At 44.4% G+C, this 27947-nt stretch overlaps 1 protein-coding gene across 3 annotated transcripts in view; it reads left to right on the top strand.

The window, feature by feature from the left end:
* usp33 (ubiquitin specific peptidase 33) overlaps positions 1-27947 on the top strand; it is a 97456-nt gene continuing 69509 nt past the window's right edge. For 2 of the 3 annotated variants that reach the window (XR_015758103.1, XM_087990412.1), the window contains exons 1-4: positions 1-51; positions 19645-19788; positions 21719-21772; positions 21865-21927. Coding sequence is in view for 2 of the 3 variants with exons in the window: in XM_087990412.1 (XP_087846538.1) it covers positions 19708-19788; positions 21719-21772; positions 21865-21927 (198 nt within the window). In the remaining variant the exon portion in view is untranslated. The remainder of the gene's footprint in view (positions 52-19644; positions 19789-21718; positions 21773-21864; positions 21928-27947) is intronic. The other variant, XM_087990413.1, reaches the window with a different exon arrangement.

A 27947-nucleotide genomic window follows, 5' to 3' on the forward strand; every position in this document is an offset into this window, starting at 1 on the left:
CGGATGGCGAGTTGAGTGAGATCGGGGATCGAGCACCGGGGAACGGGGGTGGTAAGTGAGAACCGGAGCTGGTGTGCAGACTGCCCTTGCGTGGAGCAGGCCTGTTTCTCGTGTGTGTCCCCGTCCTGAGGCGTCGGGCCGGCGGCTCTGGAGTCTCGGTGTAGGCCCGGGGATAGGGGGCGGCAGTGCCCGCCTTGTCTAGGCCCCGCTGTGGGTGCGGCTCAAGCCGGGAGTCGGGGCCCCGCGGGATACCTCAAAAACCGACTGTCCCCACCCTCTGGTTACCTACAAACCCTAGCCCCTTGTGCCCAAACCCTCGATCTCCACCCGTCCCATGTCATCCCCTCCCTCCCTCCCTCCTGGTCATCAACTTCCACCCTCTCCCTTCATCAACCTTCCTCATCCTACCCCCCCTCCTCCTCTTACTCCCCCCCCCCCCCTCCTCCTCTTACTCCCCCCCCCCCCTCCTCCTCCTCTTACTCCCCCCCCCCCCCCCCCTCCTCTTACTCTGGCCATCAAATCCTCACCCTTGTCATCAGGCTCTTCTCTCCCACCCTATCGTTTTGCGGTTGTCATTTCAACAGGTTGACATGGGCTAGAATGCAGGTTGCCCCTGCAAGGCTGAGTAGACATAATAAATTGGGAGGTATTAATTATTGGTTGGTTGTAGGTGTTTAGATTAGATTACATTACATTACAGTGTGGAAACAGGCCCTTTGGCCCAACAAGTCCACACCGACCCGCCGAAGCGAAACCCACCCATTCCCCTACATTTATCCCTTACCTAACACTACGGGCAATTTAGCATGGCCAATTCACCTGACCCTGCACATCTTTGGACTGTGGGAGGAAACCGGAGCACCCGGAGGAAACCCACGCAGACACGGGGAGAACGTGCAAACTCCACACAGTCAGTCACCTGAGGTGGGAATTGAACCCAGGTCTCTGGCGCTGTGAGGCAGCAGTGTTGCCCACCTGTGCCACTGTGCTGCCCACCACGGTCTGTAGGCACCCTGGCAAAGTGAGTGGTTTTCCTCTTGTGTGGTTTGCTTCTTCCCCCCCCCCCCCCCCGGCACCAGTTGCTCTTGAGTGAAATATAGAAAACACAAAACAGGAGCTGAACCAAGCCATTTGGCCCTTTGACTCTGCTCTGTTATTCATCTGATCCTCTATCTCAACCCTATATTCCTGTTTTCCCTGCATTACCCTTAATGCTTTTAATATCTAAACATTAATCAATCTCAATAATCGATACACTCAGAGACTTGCCTCCACAGCCTTTTAGAGTCATAGAGATGTACAGCACGGAAACAGACCTTTCGGTCTAACTTGCCCGTGCCGACCAGACAGCCCAACCGAATCTGATCCCACCTGCCAACACCTGGCCCAGAGAATTCCACAAGCTGACTCTGTGTGAAGAAATGTTTGCACATCTTAGTCATGAATGATCTACCTTGCAGATAGTGAGAACTGCAGATGCTGGAAAGTCAGAGTCAATAAAATGTGGAACTGGAAAAGGCAGAGCAGGTCAAGCAGCGTCAGAGCATCACAGCATCCTTAATCAGGGTGAAGAATCCTGACCGAAATGTCGACTCTTCTGATGCTGCTTGACCTGCTGTGTCTTTTCCAGCTCCACATTTTTGAAACTTTATTGCTGGAACAGCACAGCAGGTCAGGCAGCATCCAGGGAACAGGAGATTCGACGTTTCGGGCACAGGCCCTTCTTCAGGAATGTGCCCGAAACGTCGGCCTGTGCCCGAAACGTCGAATCTCCTGTTCCCTGGATGCTGCCTGACCTGCTGTGCTGTTCCAGCAATAAAGTTTCAACTTTGATCTCCAGCATCTGCAGACCTCACTTTCTCCAGCTCCACATTTTATCAACTCATAATCTACCTTGAGACTGTGACCCTGGTTCTAGACTCTCTAAGCTGAAAATGTGTTGCTGGAAAAGCGCAGCAGGTCAGGCAGCATCCAAGGAGCAGGAGAATCGACGTTTCGGGCATGAGCCCTTCTTCAGGAATGAGGAGAGTGTGCCAAGCAGGCTAAGATAAAAGGTAGGGAGGAGGGACTTGGGGGAGGGGCGTTGGAAAAGTGATATGTGGAAGGAGGTTAAGGTAAGGGTGATAGGCCGGAGTGGGGGTGGGATGGCGTTTTTACAGGGGGCAGGGTGGGAGGAGGTGTAGTCTAGGTAGCTGTGGGACTCGGTCGGTTTATAGTAAACCGACTATAAACTTTACTATAAACCGACCGACTTCCACAGCTACCTAGACTACTCCTCCTCCCACCCTGCCCCCTGTAAAAACGCCATCCCATATTCCCAATTCCTTCATCGCTGCCGCATCTGCTCCCAGGAGGACCAGTTCCAATATCAAACAACCCAGATGGCCTCTTTCTTCAAAGACCGCAATTTCCCCTCAGACGTGATCAACGATGCCCTCCACCGCATCTCCTCCACTTCCCGCTCCTCCACCCTTGAGCCCCGTCCCTCCAATCGCCACCAGGACAGAACCCCACTGGACCTCACCTACCACCCCACCAACCTCCATATACATCATATCATCCGTCGTCATTTCCGCCATCTCCAAACGGACCCCACCACCAAGGGATATATTTCCCTCCCCTCCCCTCCCCTCCCCTATCAGCGTTCCGAAAAGACCACTCCCTCCGTGACTCCCTTGTCAGGTCCACACCCCCCACCAACCCAACCTCCACTCTCGGCACCTTCCCCTGCAACCACAAGAAATGCAAAACTTGCGCCCACACCTCCCCCCTTACTTCCCTCCAAGGCCCCAAGGCATCTTTCCATATCTGCCACAAATTCACCTGCTCCTCCACACACATCATTTACTACATCCGCTGCACCCGATGTGGCCTCCTCTATATTGGGGAGACAGGCCGCCTACTTGCAGAATGTTTCAGAGAACACCTCTGGGACACCCGGACCAACCAACCCAACCACCCCGTGGCTCAACACTTCAACTCCCCCTCCCACTCCACCAATGACATGCAGGTCCTTGAACTCCTCCATCGCCAGACCATAGCAACACGACGGCTGGAGGAAGAGCGCCTCATCTTTCACCTAGGAACCCTCCAACCACAAGGGATGAACTCAGATTTCTCCAGTTTCCTCATTTCCCCTCCCCCCACCTTGTCTCAGTCCCAACCCTCGAACTCAGCACCACCTTCCTGACCTCTCCGCCCCCACCCTCACTCTGGCTTATCACCCTCACCTTAACCTCCTTCCACCTATCACATTTCCAACGCCCCTCCCCCATGTCCCTCCTCCCTACCTTTTATCTTAGCCTGCTTGGCACACTCTCCTCATTCCTGAAGAAGGGCTCATGCCCGAAACGTCGATTCTTCTGCTCCTTGGATGCTGCCTGACCTGCTGCGCTTTTCCAGCAACACATTTTCAGCTCTGATCTCCAGCATCTGCAGTCCTCACTTTCTTCTAGACTCTCTAACCAAGGGAAACATTCTCCCTGCATTGTCTGTCTAGCCCAATTAGAATTCTACATGTTTAAATTAGATCTTCTTTCATTCTTTTAAACCTCAATGTATGGAGGCTGAATTGATGCTTTCTTGAATAGCTGCAGTCTGCTATATGGCAAAAGCACTCCTACAGTTCTATCAGGCAGGGAGCTCCAGAATTTTGATCCAGTGACAGTGTTTCCAAGATGGAGTGTGGTGATGACTTTGAGCATGTGGTGAAGAAAGTGGAAACTATCAGCATAGGGAGCAGTTGAAAATGTGGCTGCATTTAGGGGGAAACTAGACAAATGAGGAAGAAGGGTTACAATCTTAACTGTGGAAAGAGGGATGAGGACTCAATACTTAAACATTGGCATGGGTTGGTTGGGCTAATTGGTCTGTTTCTATGTCTTACATCCTGTCTAATCCTATGATGGTTTTCCTGCGTCTCTGCTGTCCTTCTACATACAGTAGTGGCAATTGAGAGTTTCAGAGGTGACTTAGTGACAAGTCTGGGTGTTAAAAGTCTAAGTGTTTGTGTGAGGAATGGTAGGCTCAGTACCTGGTCTATGTGTGAGCTGTGAAGTATTGGAAATGAACAGAGGTGGAGATTGAATGTCCAAAATTGATAGTGTTTAATAGCAACAAGGAAGAAATATTCTACAGATCTCACAGAGGATGTTATTCATAAGCAGATGCTGCTGCGGTTATTATTAGATTATTGTACATTTCCTAATTATTTCTGCTCCACCCATCTCAGTTAGATATGCTGATTCATTTTGAGGTACACATCTATGGGGTGTCAGCAGATCTCTAGCACTTCGTTCACTTGGCTGCAGAGAGAGAGTGTCGGTCAATAGTGGATTGCTTGATAGAAAAGAAGATTAGAAATTGTGGGAAAATGGGACATGAGTTGCTTGAGCCCTCAAGCTTGCTCTGTCAATCAATAAGATAACTGGGGAAGATAATTCCACAAATGGGGGTTCTAATATTGTCATTGCATCTGTCCTCAGCATAGATCAGAACGCGAATCTAGGTATAACTGAGTAACATGCAGGTGTTTCACCTAGTCAGCTCTGGGAGGAAGCTTGTATATTTACAATGTGTCACTGGCATTATAAACAGTAGATTTTTCAGAAGTCGATATTAGATTAGATTAGATTACAGTGTGGAAACAGGCCCTTCGGCCCAACAAGTCCACACCGACCCGCCGAAGCGCAACCCACCCATACCCCTACATTTACCCCTTACCTAACACTACGGACAGTTGCAGATTCAATGCTTAATGTTTGGTACTTAGGGAGGTCAATTCAGTTATAATCTTGTTCTGACTCCTGAAATGAGAGGTGCTGAGGAATCTAAACTTTGTAAAACATTAATGATGGTGAACATTCACAGGATACTGCACTTTTTTTCAGCTTAATTTCGTGAGCAAAGGGTAGACTTACACTTCTGTATAAGCTGAAATTGTGTTGCTGGAAAAGCGCAGCAGGTCAGGCAGCATCCAAGGAACAGAAGAATCGACGTTTCGGGCATAAGCCCTTCTTCAGGAATGAGGAAAGTGTGTCTAGCAGGCTAAGATAAAAGATAGGGAGGAGGGACTTGGGGGAGGGGCGTTGGAAAGGCGATAGGTGGAAGAAGGTCAAGGTGAGGGTGATAGGCCGGAGTGGGGTGGGGGCGGAGAGGTCAGGAAGAAGATTGCAGGTTAGGAAGGCGGTGCTGAGTTCGAGGGATTTGACTGAGACAAGGTGGGGGGAGGGGAAATGAGGAAACTGGAGAAATCTGAGTTCATCCCTTGTGGTTGGAGGGTTCCCAGGCAGAAGATGAGGCGCTCTTCCTCCAACCGTCGTGTTGCCATGGTCTGGCGATGGAGGAGTCCAAGGACCTGCATGTCCTTGGTGGAGTGGGAGGGGGAGTTAAAGTGTTGGGCTACAGAGTGGTTGGGTTGGTTGGTCCGGGTGTCCCAGAGGTGTTCTCTGAAACGTTCCGCAAGTAGGCGGCCTGTCTCCCCAATATAGAGGAGGCCACATCGGGTGCAGCGGATGCAATAGATGATGTGTGTGGAGGTGCAGGTGAATTTGTGGTGGATGTGGAAGTGTCCCTTGGGGCCTTGGAGGGATGTGAGGGGGGAGATGTGGGCGCAAGTTTTGCATTTCTTGTGGTTGCAGGGGAAGGTGCCGGGAGTGGAGGTTGGGTTGGTGGGGGATGTGGACCTGACGAGGGAGTCACGGAGGGAATGGTCTTTTTGGAACGCTGATAGGGGAGGGGAGGGAAATATATCCCTGGTGGTGGGGTCCGTTTGGAGGTGGCGGAAATGACGGCGGATGATACGCTGTACATGGAGGTTGGTGGGGTGGTAGGTGAGGACCAATGGGGTTCTGTCCTGGTGGCGGTTGGAGGGGCGGGGCTCAAGGGCGGAGGAGCGGGAAGTGGAAGAGATGCGGTGGAGGGCATCGTCGACTATGGTGGGAAATTGCGGTCTTTGAAGACGGAGGCCATCTAGATTGTACGGTTTTGGAACTGGTCCTCCTGGGAGCAGATGCGGCGGAGACTAAGGTATTGGGAATATGGGATGGCATTTTTACAGGGGGCAGGGTGGGACGAGGTGTAGTCTAGGTAGCTGTACAGGGGGCAGGGTGGGAGGAGGTGTAGTCTAGGTAGCTGTACACGGGGCAGGGTGGGAGTTGTAAAACCTATCATCCACCGTAATTTCCGCCACCTCCAAACGGACCCCACCACCAGGGATATATTTCCCTCCCCTCCCCTATCAGCGTTCCAAAAAGACCACTCCCTCCGTGACTCCCTCGTCAGGTCCACACCCCCCACCAACCCAACCTCCACTCCCGGCACCTTCCCCTGCAACCGCAAGAAGTGCAAAACTTGCGCCCACACCTCCCCCCCCCACTCCCTCACTTCCCTCCAAGGCCCCAAGGGACACTTCCATATCCGCCACAAATTCACCTGCACCTCCGCACACATCATCTATTGCATCCGCTGCACCCGATGTGGACTCCTCTATATTGGGGAGACAGGCCGCCTACTTGCAGAACGTTTCAGAGAACACCTCTGGGACACCCGGACCAACCAACCCAACCACTCCATAGCCCAACACTTTAACTCCCCCTCCCACTCCACCAAGGACATGCAGGTCCTTGGACTCCTCTATCGCCAGACCATGGCAACATGACGGTTGGAGGAAGAGCGCCTCATCTTCTGCCTGGGAACCCTCCAACCACAAGGGATGAACTCAGATTTCTCCAGTTTCCTCATTTCCCCTCCCCCCACCTTGTCTCAGTCAAATCCCTCGAACTCAGCACCGCCTTCCTAACCTGCAATCTTCTTCCTGACCTCTCGGCCCCCACCCCACTCCGGCTTATCACCCTCACCTTGACCTCCCTTCACCTATCGCAATTCCAACGTCCATCCCCCAAGTCCCTCCTCCCTACCTTTTATCTCAGCCTGCTGGACACACTTTCCTCATTCCTGAAGAAGGGCTTATGCCCGAAACGTCGATTCTCCTGTTCCTTGGATGCTGCCTGACCTGCTGCGCTTTTCCAGCAACACATTTTCAGCTCTGATCTCCAGCATCTGCGGTCCTCACTTTCTCCACTTCTGTATAAGCGTCAATGTTGAGGGGTTCCAAACTCTCATCATGCAGTCTACTTCACAATCTGACTAGCTGAAATGTGATACCCCTCCATAGCATCACTGCTACTCACTACTTTGATTTATCCCTTTAGTGTATAATTGCTTTGCCCTTCCCAATCTGTCAGAATGCTGCATTCCTCCAACTCTGGCCTCTTGTGCAGCTTCAATCACTTTTGTCCCTCCTCTTGGTGTCATGCTTTTCACTGTCTTGGCTTTAACTTCTGAAATTCCCTCCCTAAAAGCTCCGCCTTTCTCTCTTCTAAGATGTTATTAAAAACTTATACTGTTGACCAAGCTTTTAATCAGCTGTCCTAATATTTTTCTCTTTGACTGTGTTTATTTTTCTTGGATTTGTTCCTGTGAAGCACTTTGAGATGTTTTCTGAACATGGAATATGGAAAAAAAATGTAAGGTAGATATTGTATTTTTAAAAATTGACAGGGATCACTTTTCTTTTCTGGGCACTTTTGTTCACTTCCCAGTCAATATTTTGGAAGTGTAGACACTATTCCCTTCACTATCTCCAAACATTTAGATGTTCCAAGCTAAGAGGTACAATTGCAATATTAAGGAGCAAATATTTTCCTCTTTCAACTATAAACTGGAATAGAAGTTGGATTGACATATAACTAAAATACCAGAAGTGTTTTGCAACTTGGAGAAGTCACGTAGTGGCCATTTTTAGTTGTGCAAGGAATTGTTGCTCTTCCAGCAAGATTGATATTTAATTGGGTCAAAGGCACCAAGAATCTTTCAGTTCGTGAAGGACTGCCCGAAGACTGCCCTCAGATTGGTTCAGCAGCAATTTGCTAAACTCTAAGTTCAGAAAAGCCAGAGACATCCAGAGCCTGTGAATTGAAAACATCTTGCTTCATGTGAGTGAGAAAACCAGGGAAGCCCAAAAGAATTCTAACAAGATAAGACCTGAATCCACCCAATCGGTTATTGAAATGAAGAAGAACAATCACTTTATAGTCAACAGTGTGTCATCAAAACTAACTGAGACACAATTTACTACTCTTCTGACCTGGACTTGTGATGTACGAAGGTTTATTCCCTGTCTATATTTTTTACACCCATAATATCTCAAACTGTCCGTAATTGTGAATTAATGTGTGTGTATTTGGGGTCTTTAATGGGTATATTTTGAGTTGCATAGTAGAGATTATCAATCCTTTTTTTTCCTATTTGTTAAAATAAAATGTGCTTCCAATAAGTAGTCATTTTAGGTTAATGATGAATCCTGGTGTGAATTGTTTTATCCTAAATAGCAATCAGTCAAGTAAATTAATCATTGCTGTGGTCTCATTGGTATTTTCCATATTTTGTGATGGTTTGTGGAACAGTGGGGCTCTGTTATCAGTGCACTTTTCCCAGTTAAGTCTTGACATTAGGAACAGGTGCCATTATTTGTCCTGAGAGCTGGATTATTGAAGATAGAATGTGATTTCCAATTTCCATTTCTGGATGCATGTTATGTCAAATCTGTTGTGATCTACAGCTGCTGATCTGCAAAAATTAACCAAGCCTCCTTCACAAGCACCTTCCAAACCCATGACTGTTTTGATTTAGACAAGAGAGGCAGGTGCATAGGAATGCCATAAACACATGTGCAAGTTTCCCTCCAAACCACTTGCCAACCTGATGTTGTGGCTGGCAAAATAATTTTGTTTTGTCAGATGTGGGTGTATTGGCTGACCAGCATTTATTGCCCATCTCTAGTTGCTATTAAGAAGGTGGTGGTGAGCTGCTTTCTCGAATTCCTGCAGTACACCTGCTGTGGGCTGACCCACAATGGCATTGAGTCCGAATTCTGGAATTCCCTCCCTAGCGACTGAGAAGGAACAGTGATATATTTCCAACTCGGGATGATGAGTGGCTTGGAGGGGAACTTGAAGGTGATGATGTTCCTATGTATCTGTGCCCCTGGTCACGGATTTGAAAGGTGCTGTCTAAGGATCTTTGATGAACTTCTGCAGTGCATCTTGTCGGTTGTACATACTGCTGCGAATCCGCATCCGTGCTGGAGGGAGTGGAGTTTTGTGGATGTGGTGCTAAGCAATTGGGCTGCTTTGTCCTGGATGGTGTCAAGCTTCTTGAGTGTTGTTGGAGCTGTACCAATCCAGGTAAGTGGGAAGTATTCCATCACATTCATGATTTATGCCTTGTAGGTGGTGGACAGACTTTGGAGAGTCAGCAAGCGTGTTACTTGCTGCAGTATTCATAGCCTCTAATCTGCTTTTGTAGCCACTGTGTTTATGTGGTGAGTCCAGTTGAGTTTCTGACCAATGGTGGCCTGCAGGATTTTCATCGCGGGGGATTTAGTGATGGCAACACCATTGAATGTCAAGGGATAGTGATTCAATTGTCTCTTATTGGTGAGAGTCATTATCTGGCATTTGTGTGAATGTTACTTGCCACTTCTCAGCCCAAGCTTGGATATTGTCCAGATCTTGCTGCATTTGAACATGGACTGGTTTGGTATCTGAGCAGAAGTGAATGTTGTTGAACTTTGTGCAATTGTCAGCAAACATCCTCACTTCTGACCCTATGTTGGAGGAAAGGTCATTTAAGGAAGCACCTGAAGATGTTTGAGTCTAAGATACTACCCTGAGGACCTCCTGCAGAGATGTTCTGCAGAAGAGATGATGGACCTCCAAAATCCACAACCATTTTCCTATGTGCTAGGTATGACTCCAACCAGCAGACAATTTGCCACTGATAACCATTGATTCCAATTTTGCTAGGGCTCCATTATGCCATGCTCGATCTAATGTGCCGATGATGTCAGGACTGTCACTCTTGCCTCACCTTTGGTATTCAACTCTTTTGTCCATGTTTGAACCAAGGCTGTATTGAAGTCAGGAGTTGAGTGGCCCTTGTGGAAACCAAACTGGACATCACTGAGCAGATGTTGCTCGATAGCACTGTTGATGACACCCTCCATCACTTTACCAATGATCAAGAGTAGACTGATGGGGTGATAACTGGCCAGGTTGGATTTCTCCTGCTTTTTATGTACAGTGTGTGCGAATGGGAAATTTTCAACTTTGTCAGGTAGATGCCAGAGTTATATTTGTACTGGAACAGCTTGGCTAGGGGAGTGCCATGTTCTGAAGTACTATTACCGGAATGTTGTCAGAACCCATAGCCTTCGCAGTATCATAGGAGAGGTGGTGGCCTAATGGCCTTATTGTGGACTACTAACCCTGAGACGCAGGTATTTCTGGGCACGCAGAATCCCACCACAGCTAAGGGTGGAATTTAAATACAGTTAAAATCTTGAATAAAGGCACTAATGATGACCATGAAACCTTTGTTGTCAGGAAAAACCCATCTGGTTCACTATTGTGTCCTTTTAGGCAAGGAAATTGTTATCCTTACCTGGTCTGGTGTACATGTGACTCCAGATCGACAGCAATGTGGTTGACTCTGAACTGCCCTCTAGGCAAATAGGGATGGTCCATAAATGTTGGCCTAGCCAGAAGTGTCTTCATCCCATGAATAAGTTAAAAACAATAAAAAGTATCCAGTGTTTTTACCCATTTCTTGATATCACCTGGAGTGACTAGAATTGGCTGAAGACTGATATCTGTGATGCTGGGGACCACTGGAGAAGGCTGAGATGCATCAAAGACTCAGCAGTTCTGTCTGAATGCTTCAGCCTTAGCTTTGAAAACAGAAAATGCTAGAAGTCCCAGCGGGTCAGGCAGCTTCCATGGAGAGAGAGTAAGGTAACATTTTGAGTCTAGATGACTCTTCATGAGAGCTATCGTTTACACTGTGTTAGGCTACCCCATCATTGAGGATGGGGATATTTGTGGAGCTGCCTCCTCCACCATTCACGACTGGATGTGGCAGGCCTACAGAGCTTAGATCTGCACCATTGGTTGTATGATCGTTTAGCTGTGTCTATCACTTGCTGCTTATGCTGTTTGGCATGCAAGTAGTCCTGTTTGGTAGCTTCACCAGACTGACACCTCATTTTCAGGTTTGCCCGGTGATGCTCCTGGCAGGCCGTCATGCACTCTCCATTTAACCAGGGTTGATCCCTTGGCTTGATTGTAATGGTTGAGTTGGGGGGTCTGTCAGGCTATGAGGGTTGCAGGTACTGCAGGAGTACAACATTGCTGTTTTTGATGGCCACAGCACCTCGTGGATGCCCGGTCTTGAGTTACTGGACCAGTTTGCTAAATGGTTAAATAGCAAACTGGCTATCTACCCCATTTAGCACAGTGATAGTGCCACAAGCATAATGGAGGGTATTCGTCATGTGAATTCGGAACTTCTCTCCACAAGGACTCCGTGATGGTTACTCTTACTGATATTGTCATGGACAGATGTATTTGCAGTCTGCAGATTGCTCAGGATGAGGTCAAGTATGTTTTTTCCTTTTATTGTTAGGCTGTTGGAGAAAATGCAGAGGCATGGAATCAAGCATGATTTAGCAGTTTGGATTGGAAACTGGCTTTCTGAAAGAAGGCAGTGAGTGGTGGTTGATGGAAAATATTCAGCCTGGAGTCTGGTTACTAGTGGTGTTCCACAAGAATCTATTTTGGGACCACTGCTGATTGTCATTTTTATAAATGACTTAGATGCAGGCATAGGTGGATGGATTAATAAATTTGCAGACGACACTAAGGTCGGTGGAGTAGTGGACAGTGTGGAAGAATGTTACAGATTGCGGGGGACTTGGATAAACTGCAGAATTGGGCTGAGGGGTGGCAAATGTAGTTCAGTGCAGCTAAATGTGAGGTGATGCACTTTGGGAAGAATAACAGGAAGGTAGAGTATTGGGTCGATGGAAAGATTCTTAGTAGTGTGGGTGTGCAGAGGGATCTTGAAGTCCATGTACATAGATCCCTGAAAGTTGCTACCCAGGTGGATAGTGCTGTTAAGAAGGCATATGGTGTGTTAGGTTTCATTCGTAGAGGGATTGAGTTCCAGAGCCGGAATATCATGCTGCAACTATACAAAATGCTGGTGCGGCCACACTTGGAATATTGTGTACAGTTCTGGTCCCCATATTTTGGGAAGGATGTGGAAGCATTGGAAAGGTGCAGAGGAGATTTACCAGGAGGTTGCCTGGTCTGGATGGAAGGTCTTATGAGGAAAGGCTGAGAGACTTGAACCTGTTCTCATTGGCAAGAAGAAGGCTAAGAGGGGATTTGATAGAGATACACAAGATGATCAGAGGATTAGATAGGGTAGACAGTGAAAGTCTTTTTCCTCGGATGATGACGTCAGCATGTATGAGGGAGCATAACTACAAATTGAAGGGTGATAGATTTAAGACAGATGTCAGAGGCAGGTTCTTTACGCAGTGTGTGGTCAGGGTGTGGAATGCCCTACCTGCTACTATAGTCAACTCAGCCACATTAGGGAGATTTAAACAGTCTTTTGATAAGCACATGGATGATTTTGGGATAGTGTAGGGGGACGAGCTGAGAGTAGTTCACAGCTCGGTGCAACATCGAGGGCCAAAGAGCCTGTTCTGCGCTGTATTGTTCTATGTTAGTTTCCTCGCCACCTGCCGCAGACCCAGTCTCGCAATTCAGTCCTGTCAGACACGACCAACTTGATCAATAGTGCTGCTGCCGAGCCACTCTTGGTGGATGTTGAAATCCCTCACCCAGAGTACATTCTGCGCCATTGTGACCCTCCGTGCTTCCTCCAAGTGTTGTTCAACATGGAAGAATACTGACTCATCAGCCAAGGGAGGACTGTAGGATTCAATCATTAATGGCATTAGGTTAAAAATCACACAACACCAGGTTATAGTCCAACAGGTTTAATTGGAAGCACACTAGCTTTCGGAGCGACGCTCCTTCATCAGGTGATTGTCAGGACATCAGGTGATCAGGACAATCACCTGATGAAGGAGCGTTGCTCCGAAAGCTAGTGTGCTTCCAATTAAACCTGTTGGACTATAACCTGGTGTTGTGTGATTTTTAACTTTGTACACCCCAGTCCAACACCGGCATCTCCAAATCATTAATGGCATTGTGAGTCTGTCTAAACCAAATGGACTGCAGTGGTTCAAGAATGCAGTTCACCATTTTCTCAATGACAACCTGCTTGGTCAATAAATGCTGGCCCAGCCAGTGACACCTAGATCTCATGAATGCATTAAAATAATCTTGCAAGAACCCATTAGGAGTAGGTGTAGGGCATTAAGCCTTTTTAGCCTGCTCTACCATTTAACAAGATCATGCTTTAATGCATATTTCTGCTTCACCTAATAATTTTAGATTTGTGACCAACAAGGGTGTTGAATTAACTTTGCCTTAAAATTATTAAATCTCCCCATTTCTATTTGTTTGAAATAACTGTGACATAAACTTGATTGGTTTTCTATCAGCGAGTTCAATCAGTCTTCATCGATGAGTAGGCAGTTGTATGAGTGAATGATTCATTATCACATATATCTTGTGGGTGGCACGGTGGCACAGTGGTTAGCACTGCTGCCTCACAGCGCCAGAGACCCGGGTTCAATTCCCACCTCAGGCGACTGACTGTGTGGAGTTTGCACGTTCTCCCCGTGTCTGCGTGGGTTTCCTCCGGGTGCTCCGGTTTCCTCCCACAGTCCAAAGATGTGCAGGTCAGGTGAATTGGCCATGCTAAATTGCCCATAGTGTTAGGTAAGGGGTAAAAATGTGGGGGTATGGGTGGGTTGCGCTTCGGCAGGGCGGTGTGGACTTGTTGGGCCGAAGGACCTGTTTCCACACTGTAAGTAATCTAATCTAAATCTATTTGAAGATACTGTGCAAACTGATTTGTCACCACAATCAGCCACCATTTTGAGTTATAATAAGGATAAAAAGAAATTACTTAAGAGTTCACCTTCTGTTCAAACTGGGCCTCGAGCACAGCTTCTGTGAGATCTCTGCAAGGTGTTCCGGTCCTCAAGGAGTCCCACTCCAGGAACAGCAACAATGGTGCCCATGCCCCCGGGCACCCTGGCTGTACTGCTGACGCCATCAAGAGTCCAGACTCGGGGCCTAGTATGGCCAGAAGACCTCGTTCCGGGTACCGCCACCGCCAGGAGTCCTTGCTCTGGGCTTCACCACCACTGCCCCAGTCTTGAAGAGATAAAGAAGAGAGAGAAAAAAGATGAAAAGTACATTGAGAAAACGATGCCACTAGCCTTGAGCGAACAGGCTCTGATGAGCCTGTTGTCATATTAAAGCTGGTATGTTGTCATATTAAAGCTGTTGGACCACAGCAGCAGCTTTTCTTGGCTTAATCCTAGTTTTTGTCTGTCTTCTCCAAGTGATCTCCCATTTAAACCAACATTGATTTCTGATTGGCCCTTTGACCCAGTGCCGTCCACATGCTCTCAAACCTTTTGTGCAACAGACTGTTTGTTTGTTTGTTTGTTTGTTTGTTTGTTCTCATTTTCTCGTTTAAAATATTCCACTTATGTCCTATTTGTTCATTTTAATACTGGTCAAAATGGCATACTATAGTAATAGTCTCTCATCAAAGTAGATCACACGCTCAAGCACTAACTGTGTCCTGCCGACCAGGCCCTGCTGCTTATGGATGCCAATTTTTGAGTGTTGAATGGAGGTCATTTAAATTGCAGTCTTGAGTTCCTGCTTCCAATTATGATTAGGTATTCTTGTCTCGACTTCCTAAGTCACAACTGGTCGAATGTAAATATGTTGCAGCCATTGTGTTTAATCTCTGCAGCAAGCTCCTCTTCCTATCAATCATCTGGACGCTGAACCAGTCTGTTTGCAGGCTTAGTGTCGTATCTTGAAGTTGAGATGAACTTCTGACCCACCCCATATTCACAGCACCATTAAGATCATCTACTTCAACCTTCATTACACCCCTAGATTCTGACATTGCTTCAATTAATTAATTGCTGAAAGTCTCATTTGTGTCTTTTACTGCTTTTAGATTAACCATTCCAATGCACTAATGATCAATCTTCCATATTCTGCCCCTCATAAATTTGAGGTTATTTTAAACCCAGTTGTGCAGCATCTTTCTTACAGGACCTCTCTTTCACCCATGACCCCTGTATTCATTGAGTAAAAGCAATGATTGAAAACTTCGAGGAGAAAGTGAGGACTGCAGATGCTGGAGATCAGAGCTGAAAATGTGTTGCTGCTGCGCTTTTCCAGCAACACATTTTCAGCTAAAAACAATGACTGCAGATGCTGGAAACCAGATTCTGGATTAGTGGTGCTGGAAGAGCACAGCAGTTCAGGCAGCATCGGAGGAGCAGTAAAATCGACGTTTCGGGCAAAAGCCACCCCTGTGTTCATTGACTTACACTGACTTCCAGTTAAGCAACACTTGGATTTTTTATTCCAAACCTTGTTTTCAAATCCTAATGTTCTCGCTTTTACCTATCTCTAGTCTCTTCGAACCTCTCAATCCTCTAAAATATCTGCATTAATTCTGACCTTGTGAATACCTGTGTTGGCTCTGCCTTCAGTGCCTAAACTCTGGAATTCCCTTACTAAAAACGCTCCTTCTTTGAAAAAGCGTCTTAAAATCTGCCTTGGCAAACCATTGGCCATTTGTTCTCAATGTTCAGTTTTGCTTCATAACGGTCCAGTGAAACACCTCTGGATGTTTCATCACATTTAGCAGGCCAGGTAAATATACCTAGTAGAAAGTGAGGACTGCAGATACTGGAGATCAGAGTCGAGAGTGTGGTGCTGGAAAAGCACAGCAGGTCAGGCAGCAGCTGAGGAGCAGGTGAATTGATGTTTCGGGCATAAGCCCTTCATCAGGAAACATCTTTCCTGATGAAGGGCTTATGCCCGCAACGTCGATTCTCCTGCTCCTCGGATGCTGCCTGACCTGCTGTGCTTTTCCAGCACCATACTCTCGACACAGAAATACGTCTATTGCTGCTGTTGAATTATTATTGCCAACAAAATAGTGGCTGTCAGGCAACTGTTTTGTACATAAGGTCCCAAGAACACCAAGTTCGTTAATTGCCTAGCTAATGTTTGTTGAGGATTAAATGGAGTTTATTTGTAACCTCATGATGATTTGTACACCCTGTTGAAACAACTGGATATGAAAAGGGTCCTAACAGCATGGTAGTCTGGAAACCGTCTAAATTGACGAGGAAAGGCCAGTTTATGAACATTTTCTGGATTTAATATAAGCCTTATCATTGTAGTTTTAGCTTTCCACTTGCCCAAGCAGAAAGATTAACATCAGAGATGTTTGCTCCTGATAATATGGTAATGTTTTGGATTGCCATCCTAGATTGCATGTTCCAGTAATTTAGAGCTCAAGGACCACAGACCTTCTGATTCAGATGCAAGAATGAACCAGTTAATTCAATCAAATATTGGAATGGCATCAAATGCCTCCTTCAATTTTCTCTTATTTTAAAATGGATTTCCATTCTTCAGGTTTTTTTATCCATTCTGTTAAGCCATATCTATGTTTCAAGGAACTGGCAATGGCTATAGGGTCACAGAAAAAGGAATAGCCATTCAATTCTCCAGTCTGCTCCACCATTCTTGGTCATGGCTGATCAATGACTTTAATACCATATTCCTGTGTTGCCTCTTTATCATTGGATGTCAGCAGTAACTAGAAATCTATGCAACCCTAAAAGCTTATTCTGCCATTCAATTAAATCATGTGGCTGTCGTCTGGAGGTCATGGTTGGTCTGTAACCTAGTTTGCTGTCTGCTTGTAACCCTCAACATCCTAGCCTAACACGTTGGGCAGTAATTCCCCCATGTTGCATTGATTCAATATTCATTCAGCAAATCTCACTAGTTTTATTTCTCTGGAAGAATTATCCAGTTTAATCTCATTCTGCAGCCAGCTGATTTTTTTTTGTTTCCAATTTATTTTTCAAACTTTATCCCCAATCTTAGATGCTGCAGCAATTTGTTTTTACCATTATTTCCAATAGGACATTCCACATCGAAACCACTGTCTGTATCTTCTACTCTCCCTTAGTGAATTAGAGTCATTGAGATGTACAGCACAGAAACAGACCCTTCTGTCCAACTCATCCATGCTGACCAGATATCCTAAACTAATCTAGTCCCATTTGTCAGCACTTGACCCATATCCCTCTAAACCCTTTGTATTCAAGTACCCTTGCCTTTTAAATGTTGTAATTGTACCAGCCTCCTCCACTGCCTCTGGCAACTCATTCCATACACTCGCCACTCTCTATGAAAACGTTGCCCCCTTAGGTCCCTTTGAAATGTTTTCCCTCTCAACCTAAATCTATGCCTTCTAGTTATGGACTCCCCCACCCCAGGGAAAAGACCTTGTCTATTTACCCTATCCATGCCTCTTATGATGTTATAAACCTCTAAAAGGCCATCCCTCAGCCTCTGCGATCCAGCCCCAGCCTATTCAGCCTCTCCCTATAACTGAAACTTTCTAACTCTAGCAACATCCTTGTAGATCTTTTCTGAGCCCTTTCAAATTTTACAACATCGTTTCGATAGGAGGGAGACCAGAATTGCACATAATATTCCAAAAGTGACCTAACTAATGTCCTGTACAGCTGTAACATGACCTCCCCAACTCGTGTACTCGGTACTCTGACCAATAAAGAAAGCATACCAAACATCATCTTCACTATCCTATCTACCTGAGTCTCCACTTTGAAGGAACTATGAACCTGCACTCCAAGGTCTGTTTGTTCAGCAACACTCCCCAGGACCTTACCATTAAGTATATCAGTCCTACCCTGATTTGCCTTTCCAAAATGCTGCACCTCACATTTATCTGAATTAGACTCCATCTGCCACTCATCGGCCCATCTGTTATTTACATTAGGTAGTCTTTGACTCTGACCAGCTGTTTTTTTTCTCTGTTTACCTTCTCAAAGCTTCTCTAACTATTATGTTGATCTTGTTCGTGTCAGGCAAAGTACTCGCTGGGAGTCCTCTGTGGTGTGTGTGATTCACAAACATTAATGAGAAGAAGAATAGACAGTTCAATCCCTTGAGCCAGTTCCTTTTGTGGAGATGACGACAGTGTCCACAGCTTTCACAGTGACAAGGCTAGCATGTCTGCACACTCATTGCTTGCTTATTAATCTGTACTTTTTATTATTTTAAGCCTGCATTTTTCAACTCTTCCTTTGCTGCTCTCTACCCTCCATAAATTACTGACATTACTGCGGCTTGTTTTCTCTTCCTGTCTGGAACTGAACACTCACTATTTCAGGACTTTATATACTCCACTGACTCCTATATCCCTTGGAAGTAATGTGGGGCATGTTGAAGGTTCTTGTTCAACCCTAGTAGCAGATGGTACCGATAGCAATATGAGATCTATCAGCTTTTAAAATCCTTTCAGGAGATGTCAGCCTTTCTGGCAAGGATAGTATTTGTTGACAATCCCTAATTGCCATTAGCTTGCTAGGCCAATTCACAGGGTAGTCAAGGGTCAGCCCTATTGCCTTGGGTCTAGAATCACGTGTAGCCCAGACTGAGAAAGGATGCCAGATTTTCTCCCTGAAAGGATATTACTGAACTGAATGGATTTTACAACAACTGATACTGCCACACAATACCTGCCATGCTCATCATAACTTTCGATTCCAATTCGATTTGTGATCTACATTTAACAACATTTAATTTGATAAGTTCCATTCCAGCATGTTCCTTTTCAAAGCTTGGAGAGGTCTCATACCACAAATGGATCTTGGACTTTTTTTTGCCCTTTCTTTCTTTTTGTTACTTTTGTACTGACCATTGACTGTGCAAACACTACACGGAAAGTCTTCCTTTTTTTTGTGTGGGTTTCCTCTGGGTGCTCCAATTTCTCCCACAATCCAAAGATACGCCGCTTGATTGGATTGGCCATGCTGAATTTCCCATAGTGTCTAGGGATGTGTAGGCTAGGTGGTTAACCAAGCTAAATGTTATGGGGATAGGGTAGGATGCTGTATGGTGCAAACGTGATGGGCCGATTGGCCTCTGTCTGCACTATAGGGATTCTATGTATCAACTGAATTTAAATTCCACTAACTGCCATGGTTAGATTTGAATCCATGACCCCAGAGAATTAACCTGGGCCTCTCAATTACTAGTCCCATGGAGTTAGCACTGTGCTACTGTCTCCTCTTTGTACATTTACACAAATACTTTTGGAATTGGTTCTTTACTGCTGCAGAATTTCTCATTTGAATCCAGTGGCTGGATGTGATTTGTTTGCGGAGCAAAGCAGAATATGAACACCTAAAAATAGAGCTTCATGTTGATGCTGACGTCCTAGAGTGACATACACTAGCTTCAACAGCTTAAATTTTTATTTTAGAAAAATAAACCCATTCACAATATTCATTGGTTAAAAGTTGGTGCAGTATCTGTATGGTGTAAGATCATTTACGGAGCCATCCTTTTGATCTTTTTATAAAATGCAGGATGTGGCAGACTCCCTGCTAGGTGGCTTGCAGTTAGCGGAGTACTAATATTACAACCTTAAGGTATTGTGTTTTTCTGAAATCTTTGCTTTTTAACAAGCAGCTGTATTCTTCTCAAAATAGCGCCATCTTTTTAATTGTAGTTATTTTTCCTGTCGTGTGGGTAGTCCTGAATCTGGAGCCTGCAGGAAGGTGTTGCTGTGAAGATGTCGCATCTAGCTGGTGACTGTATACACTTGGAATCAGTGGGCGAAGTGACAAAAGACGAACTAATTGAGAAATCTCATGTAAGTTGCTTAAATCACCATTGTTGGGAACAAATCTTGATTTCTTCACCGACCTTTACACCCTACACATCCTCCAACACCTAGTAAATTTATTTTTCGTTTGTCGATTCATTTGTGTTATCCTTGGGAAGATGTGGACTCCTTGTTACCAAGCAAACTGCTCCACTGTATTGTGTGGAGGACAATGAGCAGTACCACTTCAACAGAGTATGGTCTTCACTCTGACTGATGCCCATGTGCACTCTGGGATTCACTCATGAAATCCTATCACCACTGTCCCAGCAATATCAATGCAAAAATGCACTGAGCCACCAGCAATCGACAAATGGTGACTTGTTTTATAACATCAGAGCAGCAATTGGCTTTATATTGAATGAGAATCTAATGTTTTAAAAAAAAAGTACCGTTCTGCATTTTAAAAAGGCATCTCCTTTTACAGAGTAAGTTCACAGATCTAACCAGCTCTAAACACTTTTTGGTATGATACAACTAGGATGAAGAAAGCATTGTTTGAAACCTCAGAATATTGCAAACTGCTTTATAGCAGTGAAATACTATTCGAACATAGAACAGTACAGCACAGAACAGAACAGGCCCTTCAGCCCATGATGTTGTGCCGACCATTGATCCTCATGTAAGGTAAACCTAATGTACGAACCCTCAAATTTCTGTGACCATATGCATGTCCAGCAGTCTGTTAAATATCCCCAAATGACCTCGCTTCCACAACTGCTGCTGGCAACGCATTCCATGCTCTCACAACTCTCTGCATATAGAACCCGCCTCTGACATCCCCTTTATACTTTCCGCCAAACAGCTTAAAACTATGACCCCTCATGTTAACAATTTCTGCCCTGGGAAAAAGTCTCTGGCTATCAACTCTATCTATGCCTCTCATTATCTTGTATACCTCAATTAGGTCCCCTCTCTTCCTTCTTTCTTCCAATGAAAAAAGTCCGAGCTCAGTCAACCTCACTTCGTATGATAAGCCCTCCATTCTAGGCAGCATCCTGGTAAACCCCCTCTGAACCCTCTCCAAATATAGTTATTCCTATAATGTAGGGGAAACAGTTGGGAATTTGCATACCAAGCCCCTGTTAACAGCAATATAACAATGATCAAATAATCTGTATAGTGCAAGAAGAGGGATAAATGTTGGAGAGAAATCATTTTGTTTGAATGTAACCATTGCTATCATGTATACCCATTAGAAGGGTTTAAGTTTGGTTCCTCTAAAAGACAGCATGCCAGACAATGTAGCACTCCCCAGTACTGCGTTGATTCCTATTGTAGATTTTGTACACAGTGCAATTTTGTCTCCGACATGTCTTCAATGATTGAACCAGAACTGACATCTGAATATTATTTGAGTCCAGTGCTAATAGAAAGGAGATTGAATAATTAGCAATTTCTGTCTGGCAACAGAATGTCTGAGATGATGAATCCCTTACATTTAGTTCCTGGAACAGTTGAGACCATGAATTCGCTATGTGCTTATCCAGTTCTTAAAACCTTCAAGCTGGCCAGTACAGTGGGTTTGAATGAAGCAAGATCTGCATAGAGGCACCTTCATATTGTCTACCTCCAAAAAAAACAATTCAGGGATCACTATGTAAAAGAACGAATTGAATAAGCCATGTTCTGGTTCAGGGTTATATGGATCACCACAGAGAATATAGAGTAAGGATCCCAAACTTGTCAATTAAAATCCTGGAGATTGTAGGAAGAGAAGGAATTAGGACCACCAATTTTTGTATTATAGGGAATGTGGGTTGAATTAAAAGAGCATGTGAAGGTTTGGTTGAGCTTTCCTAAATTACACTTGGTATGTTCCATTGTATGTGAAACCTTACTTCTAACTTGAGCACTTTTATATCCCTATCTTCCTACAATAGTATCTACATTCTCTTTTTTTTTTGTCTCTGTGTAGGGTACTTGTCAAGACTGTAAAGTTGGAGGGCCGAACTTATGGGCATGTTTGGAGGTAAGATTATACGCAGTCTGCGGTTACAGTGTATTCAGAGTGGTGTTGAAAGTTGTTCATTTTCATTCTGTGCTCCTTTCCTTTGTTAACAGAATGGCTGTTCCTACGTTGGTTGTGGAGAATCCCACTCTGATCACAGCACCATTCATTCGCAGGTAGACATGGAGTTTTGCTTTTATGAGTAAATAAGAAAGACAATCATTTCTATAGTGTATTTCAAAACCTTCAAACAATCCTGGCCACTTGTTAAAATGTGGTCACTGTTATGATATAAATGTTGCAGGTACTTGGTGCACAAACGAACTCCCTCCCATAATGACTTAACAAATGACCGGTTAATGTAAATATTGACTAAGAAGCCATAAAACGCCTTGGTTATTTTTCAGAAGAGTGCCATGGGATATTTTATGTTCGTCCAAGAGGGGACAGATGAAGCAAAATGTAAATAGGTCATCAGTTTTTGAAAGGCGCCACCAGTGTATGGTATCATTCCAAGTTATATATTGATAGTACTTTTACCAAATATTTTTAAGCCACCTTTGGTCATGACTGTATAATATTGACATTGCAGTTTGACCTACACCACATGCAGTGGAGGTCAAGATGGCTCACAGCTGCTTTCTCCAGAGCAGTTAAGAACAGGCAATAACTTCGCCAAAGCAGTGATGCTAACATGAGAAAGGGCTTGTGAACAGGATCAAGGAGAATCCTAAGATGTTTTATAACTACATTAAAGGGAAGAGGTTAACCAGGGAAACGGTAGGTCCCATTAGGGACCAATAGGCAACCTGTGTGTAAAGCCTCAGGATGTTGGAAGGGTTTTAAATGAATACATCTCCTCAGTCTTGACTCTGGAAAAGAACAAAGAGTTGTGGAATTCAGGTAAAGGGACAATGAGGAGCTTACGTATAGCTTGTTTGATATAGGAAACAGAGGTATCCCAGACAAATTCCTGGCCCAGATGAATTGAATCCCAGGCTGCTGTTGGAGATGAGGTAGGGAATTACAGGGGCTCCGACAAACTTTTAATTCCTCTCTGGCCACGGGGATATGCCAGAGGACTAGAGGACAGCTAATGTGTTTGTACTTTTCAAGAAGAATGGTAGAAATGAACTAGATAATTACAGACTGCTGAGTCTCATGTCAGTAGTAGGGAAACTATTGGAGAAAATTCTGAAGGAGCAAATTAATATCCACTTGGAAAGGCAGGGGTTAATTAGGGATGGTCAGCATGGCTTTGTCAGAGGGAGGTAATGCCAAACAACCTTGTGAGAACTTTATGAAATTATGATGAATTGTATGGGGGAGGTGGGGGGGGAGTTCAGTTGATGCACTTTGTATGGATTTTAGCAAAGCTTTTGATAAGGTCCCACATGGGAGACTGGAGAAAGTTAAAGCACATGGAATTGAGGAAACTTGGCGAGATGAATCAAACACTGCTATGGTACTAGGACTCAAAGGGTAATCACAGAAGGCTGCTCAAGTGACTGGAGGCCAGTGTCCAGCAGTGTACCACAGGATCAGTAGTGGGCCTCTTATTGTTTGTTATATACATAAATGGTAGAGATAAAAATGTGGGAGGAATGTTAAGCAAGTTTGCTAACAATAGCAAGATTGCTAGAATGGTTAGTAGTGAAGGAGATGGTTGCGCAGTCTTGATCACCTCACTATAGAAAGGATGTGATAGCACTGGGAGGGGTACAAAGCCGATTTACCAGGATGGGTTGCCTGGGATAGAGAGAGAGCTATAAGAAGAGACTAGATAGGCTTGGATTGTTTTCCTCAGAGCAGAGAAATTGAGGAGGGGGACATGATTGAGGTGTATAAGATTATGAGGCGTTTGGAGAACAGCTGTTCTCCTTGGTTGAGGGGTCAATCATGAGGGGACATATGGGCAGCATGGTGGCTCAGTGGTTTGCACTGCTCCATCACAGTGCAAGGGACCTGGGTTTGATTCCACCCTTAGGAGTTTGCACATTCTCCCCCTGTCTGTGCGGGTTTCCATCGAGTGACATATGGTTGGCATGGACCGCTTGAACCGAAAGATCTGTTTCCATGCTGTACATCTCTATGACTCTGACTCTAAGAGAAGGTTAGGTGAATCAGCCATGCTAAATTGTCCATAGGACATGCAGCCTAGGTGAATTAGTCCTGGAAAATGCAGGGCTACAGGGATAGGGTAGAGTTTGCTTTTTGGAGGGTTGGTGTGGACTCGAGAGCTTACAGTGGGATTCAATAATTCTCTAGTTTTAGGGTAAGGGGCTTAAGAAAAAGCTTTTTCACGCAGGGATGGTGGGAATCTGGAATACATTACCTGAGAAGATAGTGGAAGTTGGAAACCTTAAACCTTTTCAAAAAAAAATTGGATGAACACTTGAAATATCATAATATTCAAGGGCATGAGACAAGTGCAGGAAATTGGGATTAGCATGTCTTTAGTAGGACCTGATGAAGGGCTTTTGCCCAAACGTCGACTCTCCTGCTCGTCAGATGCTGCCTGACCTGCTGTGCTTTTCCAGCACCACACTCTCGACTCTAATCTCCAGCACCTGCAGCCTTCAGTTCTGTCTGTCTCTTTAGTGGTAGTTAGGTCAGTGCAGACTCGATGGGCCGAAGGGCCTTCCCTGCATTGTATGACTCTGACTATAACTGTGACTCTCAGCTTCATGGTAATATTCTGTGCCACATTCGCATAATCATAGAAGCTTATTTGCAGAAAGAGGTCATTTGGTTTGTCTTTCTTGCACTGGCTCATTGAAAGCTGTCAGGCTTGGCTCCATTTTCCTGCTTGTTTGTTATCCTTCAACTTCTTCATTCATGACTCTATCCATCTTTTTAATATTTAATATGTTTCATTCATTAGTACAGGGTTCCAGATCCTGACAACGTTGTTTTGTGTTTGGTGAAGAGGGAGCGGGTGATTTGATTTGATTTGATTTATTACTGTCACATGTACTGAGGTACAGTGAAAAGTGATGTTTTACCTGCTTTACAGGCAGATCGTACTATACAAGTGCAACAGGGTAATAGAACAGAGTGCAGAACACAATAAAACAGCTGCTGCGAAGGTGCAGAGAAAGATCAACATTAACATTAAAGAGGTCCATTCAAAAGTCTGATAAAAGTGGGGAAGAAGCTGTTCTTGAAGCAGTTCATACGTGTATGCAAACTCTTATATCTTCTGCCCCATGGAAGAGGGTAGAGAAGGGTATAACCAGTGTAGGAGGTATCTGATTATGTTGGTTGCTTTCCTGATGCAGAAGGGAAGTATAGACAAGGAATTTCCTTGAAAAGATTTTAAATTTTTTTTATAAACAGATTTAAAATTGTGACCTCTCTTTATTGGAAAAGGAAATAATGTTTCTTTATCTACTGTGAACCTCAATGTCAGAAAGCTCTGAGATCACCATATCAACCTGTCCTTGAAACCATACCCCTCATTTTCAGTAACATTCTGATAAACCTGTCATATAATCTTTAAAGCCTTTACATCTTTCCTGAAGTGCAGTGCCCTAGCTGAGGTCTAACCACTGATTTGCAAAGTTCATTTGAACTTGACAAGACAGTTGTCAATACCCCCTTTAAATGCTATGTTTATAATTCAGTTGATTTTGTTATGAAGATATGGGTGTACATTTGAGAGTGAAGGACTTGGCAAGTACACAGAATGCTGGAGAATTTACAAAGTAACATTTGATTCAGAACAACCACCACTCGCTGCGTTGCTATGAGACAAAAGCACAAATTCGAATTTGGCCAACCAGTTTAAAAATTATACCCCGAAAAATATCAAACTCCAATCTGATTTGAATTGAGTATGTTGAGAGTCTTAAAAGCCAGTGACCCAATCCGATGCTTTGGGGATATAAGACCAAGGAAAATTGAATAATTGAGATGAGAAATGCCAAGCCCAGTATGTAAACAGACTGCTTGAAAAAATAGCTCTCTTAAAAGTACCCAGTCCTTGGGTTTCAAAAGTCCTTGCTTACAAATGTCTCTATGCTGTTTACGGCTTTCTCTCCTGCATATTCATTGTTCTTGTCTCTGTTCACCCCACTTCTCCACCACCACTGGTATTTTGCATTAATCATGGTGTTTGTTCACTCGAGAACATTGTTTCATTTGCGTTTGGCAACCAGTCAAACAACATTTTGAGTTTAAAATTCTCATCCTTATTTTTCAAATATTTCCATGGTCTCAGTGCCCTCCCTAACTCTCTCATCACTCTCAGGGTCTCAATCCTCTCAAATATCTGCGCTGGTCTAATTGGTGTATGCCCAATTTTAATTCTCGACCATTGGTGGTTGTGTCTTCAACTACCTATCCCCAACTGTTTAGCACCCTCCATAAACTTCTCTGCCTCTTTACCTTGCTTTCTTCCTTTTTGAGGCACCTTTTTTTATTAATCCTACCTCTTAGGCCTGATGACCAAATGTTGGTGAGATATCTCTCTGTCGTACTTTAGTTTTATGAAGGTATTGTAAAGTAGCTTGATGATTTATTACATTATACATGCAATACAGTAAAGTTGTTACTGCTTTTATTGTCCATTTTCAATTCTTCTTCTTTCTTGTCATGCTGATTTGATACGCAAAAGTGAGAACTGCAGATGCTGGAAACCAGAGCTTAGATCAGAGGAAAATCGACCTGATGAAGGGCTTTTGCCCAAAATGCCGATTTTCCTGCTCCTCAGATGCTGCCTGACCTGCTGTGCTTTTCCAGCACCACTCTGATCTAAATGCTAATTTGATGCCTACTCTTCAAAATACATTTTGAGCAACTAAAATTAACATAAATGTCAATTAACGTAAAACATTGCATGAATTCTTCAGGTGTATTATCAGGACAAAATGCAGACTATTGAACTTTCTATCATGCTTTCCACATTACATTTTATCTCTACTATTATGTGGCAATGTGTCTTCCAACTTTGGGAGCAGCAAGAGGAGAGATATATTTGTATTCAGTCGCGGGTTGCCAAAGCTTGATGATTACTATTTCTTCAAAGCTTTAGAAATCCATAATTTATTTTCTGGATGCTGCAAATGGCAGGCTAAAAGGTCATCTCATTCATCATTGATGCAAAAACCTATTCTGTCAGTTAGAATAATACTAAAACTGATTCCTATCAAACTGTGATGATACAAGTGAATCACTGACTTTTTCCCTTACCTGCCTCAAGACAGTGGTTGACACTGGTTTGTAAGTCCACAGTTGCTACTGATTTCCTATTATCTCATCCAACTGGCAAGTTGATCATTTAAAGTGGGTGGGGGAAGGTAGGGAGGAGTGCAAGTGGTAATGGGAGGACAAGTTTGGGTGGTTTGTGGGAGCCGAATTGGCATCTTCATCCGAAAGTAGCGATACTTGTCTGATTATCTCCTAAAATCAAATTTCATATATTTACAGGGTTGCGATTTTGTTTTATCTTGTGTTTTGGAGGAGGTTGTGTGGAATCGAAAAGACAAATAATAACAATATAGTGAAGATAGAATGTTTTGCCCTCCAGTAAGAGCTGCTGGTTCGTGGTGGTGAAGTCTTTTCCGACTGGATATAATTTGTGAATGCGACAGTTATTTTCAGTGATTCTTCCATGTTTTCTTACAAGTGGCATTGCAAGTAGAGTAGAGTATTATAAAAGCTGTTGATGGCAGGCTCATAGTTGCTGGAAGGGTCAGACACAACTGAGCCCAACCCTGATATTTGCCTAATTTTTCAGCAGGAGTCAGTGGATAGTCTTCAGATGTGGGGACTTAGTAATTTTTTTTCATGTTGGCTGTAGTTTGCTTTTTGAAAGATTCTCCTACCTTCTCTATTTCCTTCACTGTAGTGTCGCTCACTATTTTTTTTCTGCCTTGAGAAAAGTTCCCTTTTGTCTGTAACATTGCAGCTTAACAGTAATTTTTGCTGTTTAAACCAGGCACACTGAGAGGAAATAGGAACTATCTGACCAAATCTTTTTCCAGTGCAACTTGTCTGTAGATTCCTTCTCCTTCCCTCCCATTTCCTACTGTATCCTGTGACCTTATTTGTCCAGGAGAAAGTGAGGACTGGAGATCAGAGATTAAAAATGTGTTGCTGGAAAAGCGCAGCAGGTCAGGCAGCATCAAAGGAGAAGGAGAATCGACGTTTCGGGCATAAGCCCTTCTTCAGGACTGATTCGGGATAGTCAACA

This window comes from Chiloscyllium plagiosum, unplaced genomic scaffold (genome assembly GCF_037043375.1).
Source record: "Chiloscyllium plagiosum isolate Xiang-an unplaced genomic scaffold, Cpla_swu_hap1 HiC_scaffold_9, whole genome shotgun sequence".
In the NCBI taxonomy this organism is placed as follows: domain Eukaryota; kingdom Metazoa; phylum Chordata; class Chondrichthyes; order Orectolobiformes; family Hemiscylliidae; genus Chiloscyllium; species Chiloscyllium plagiosum.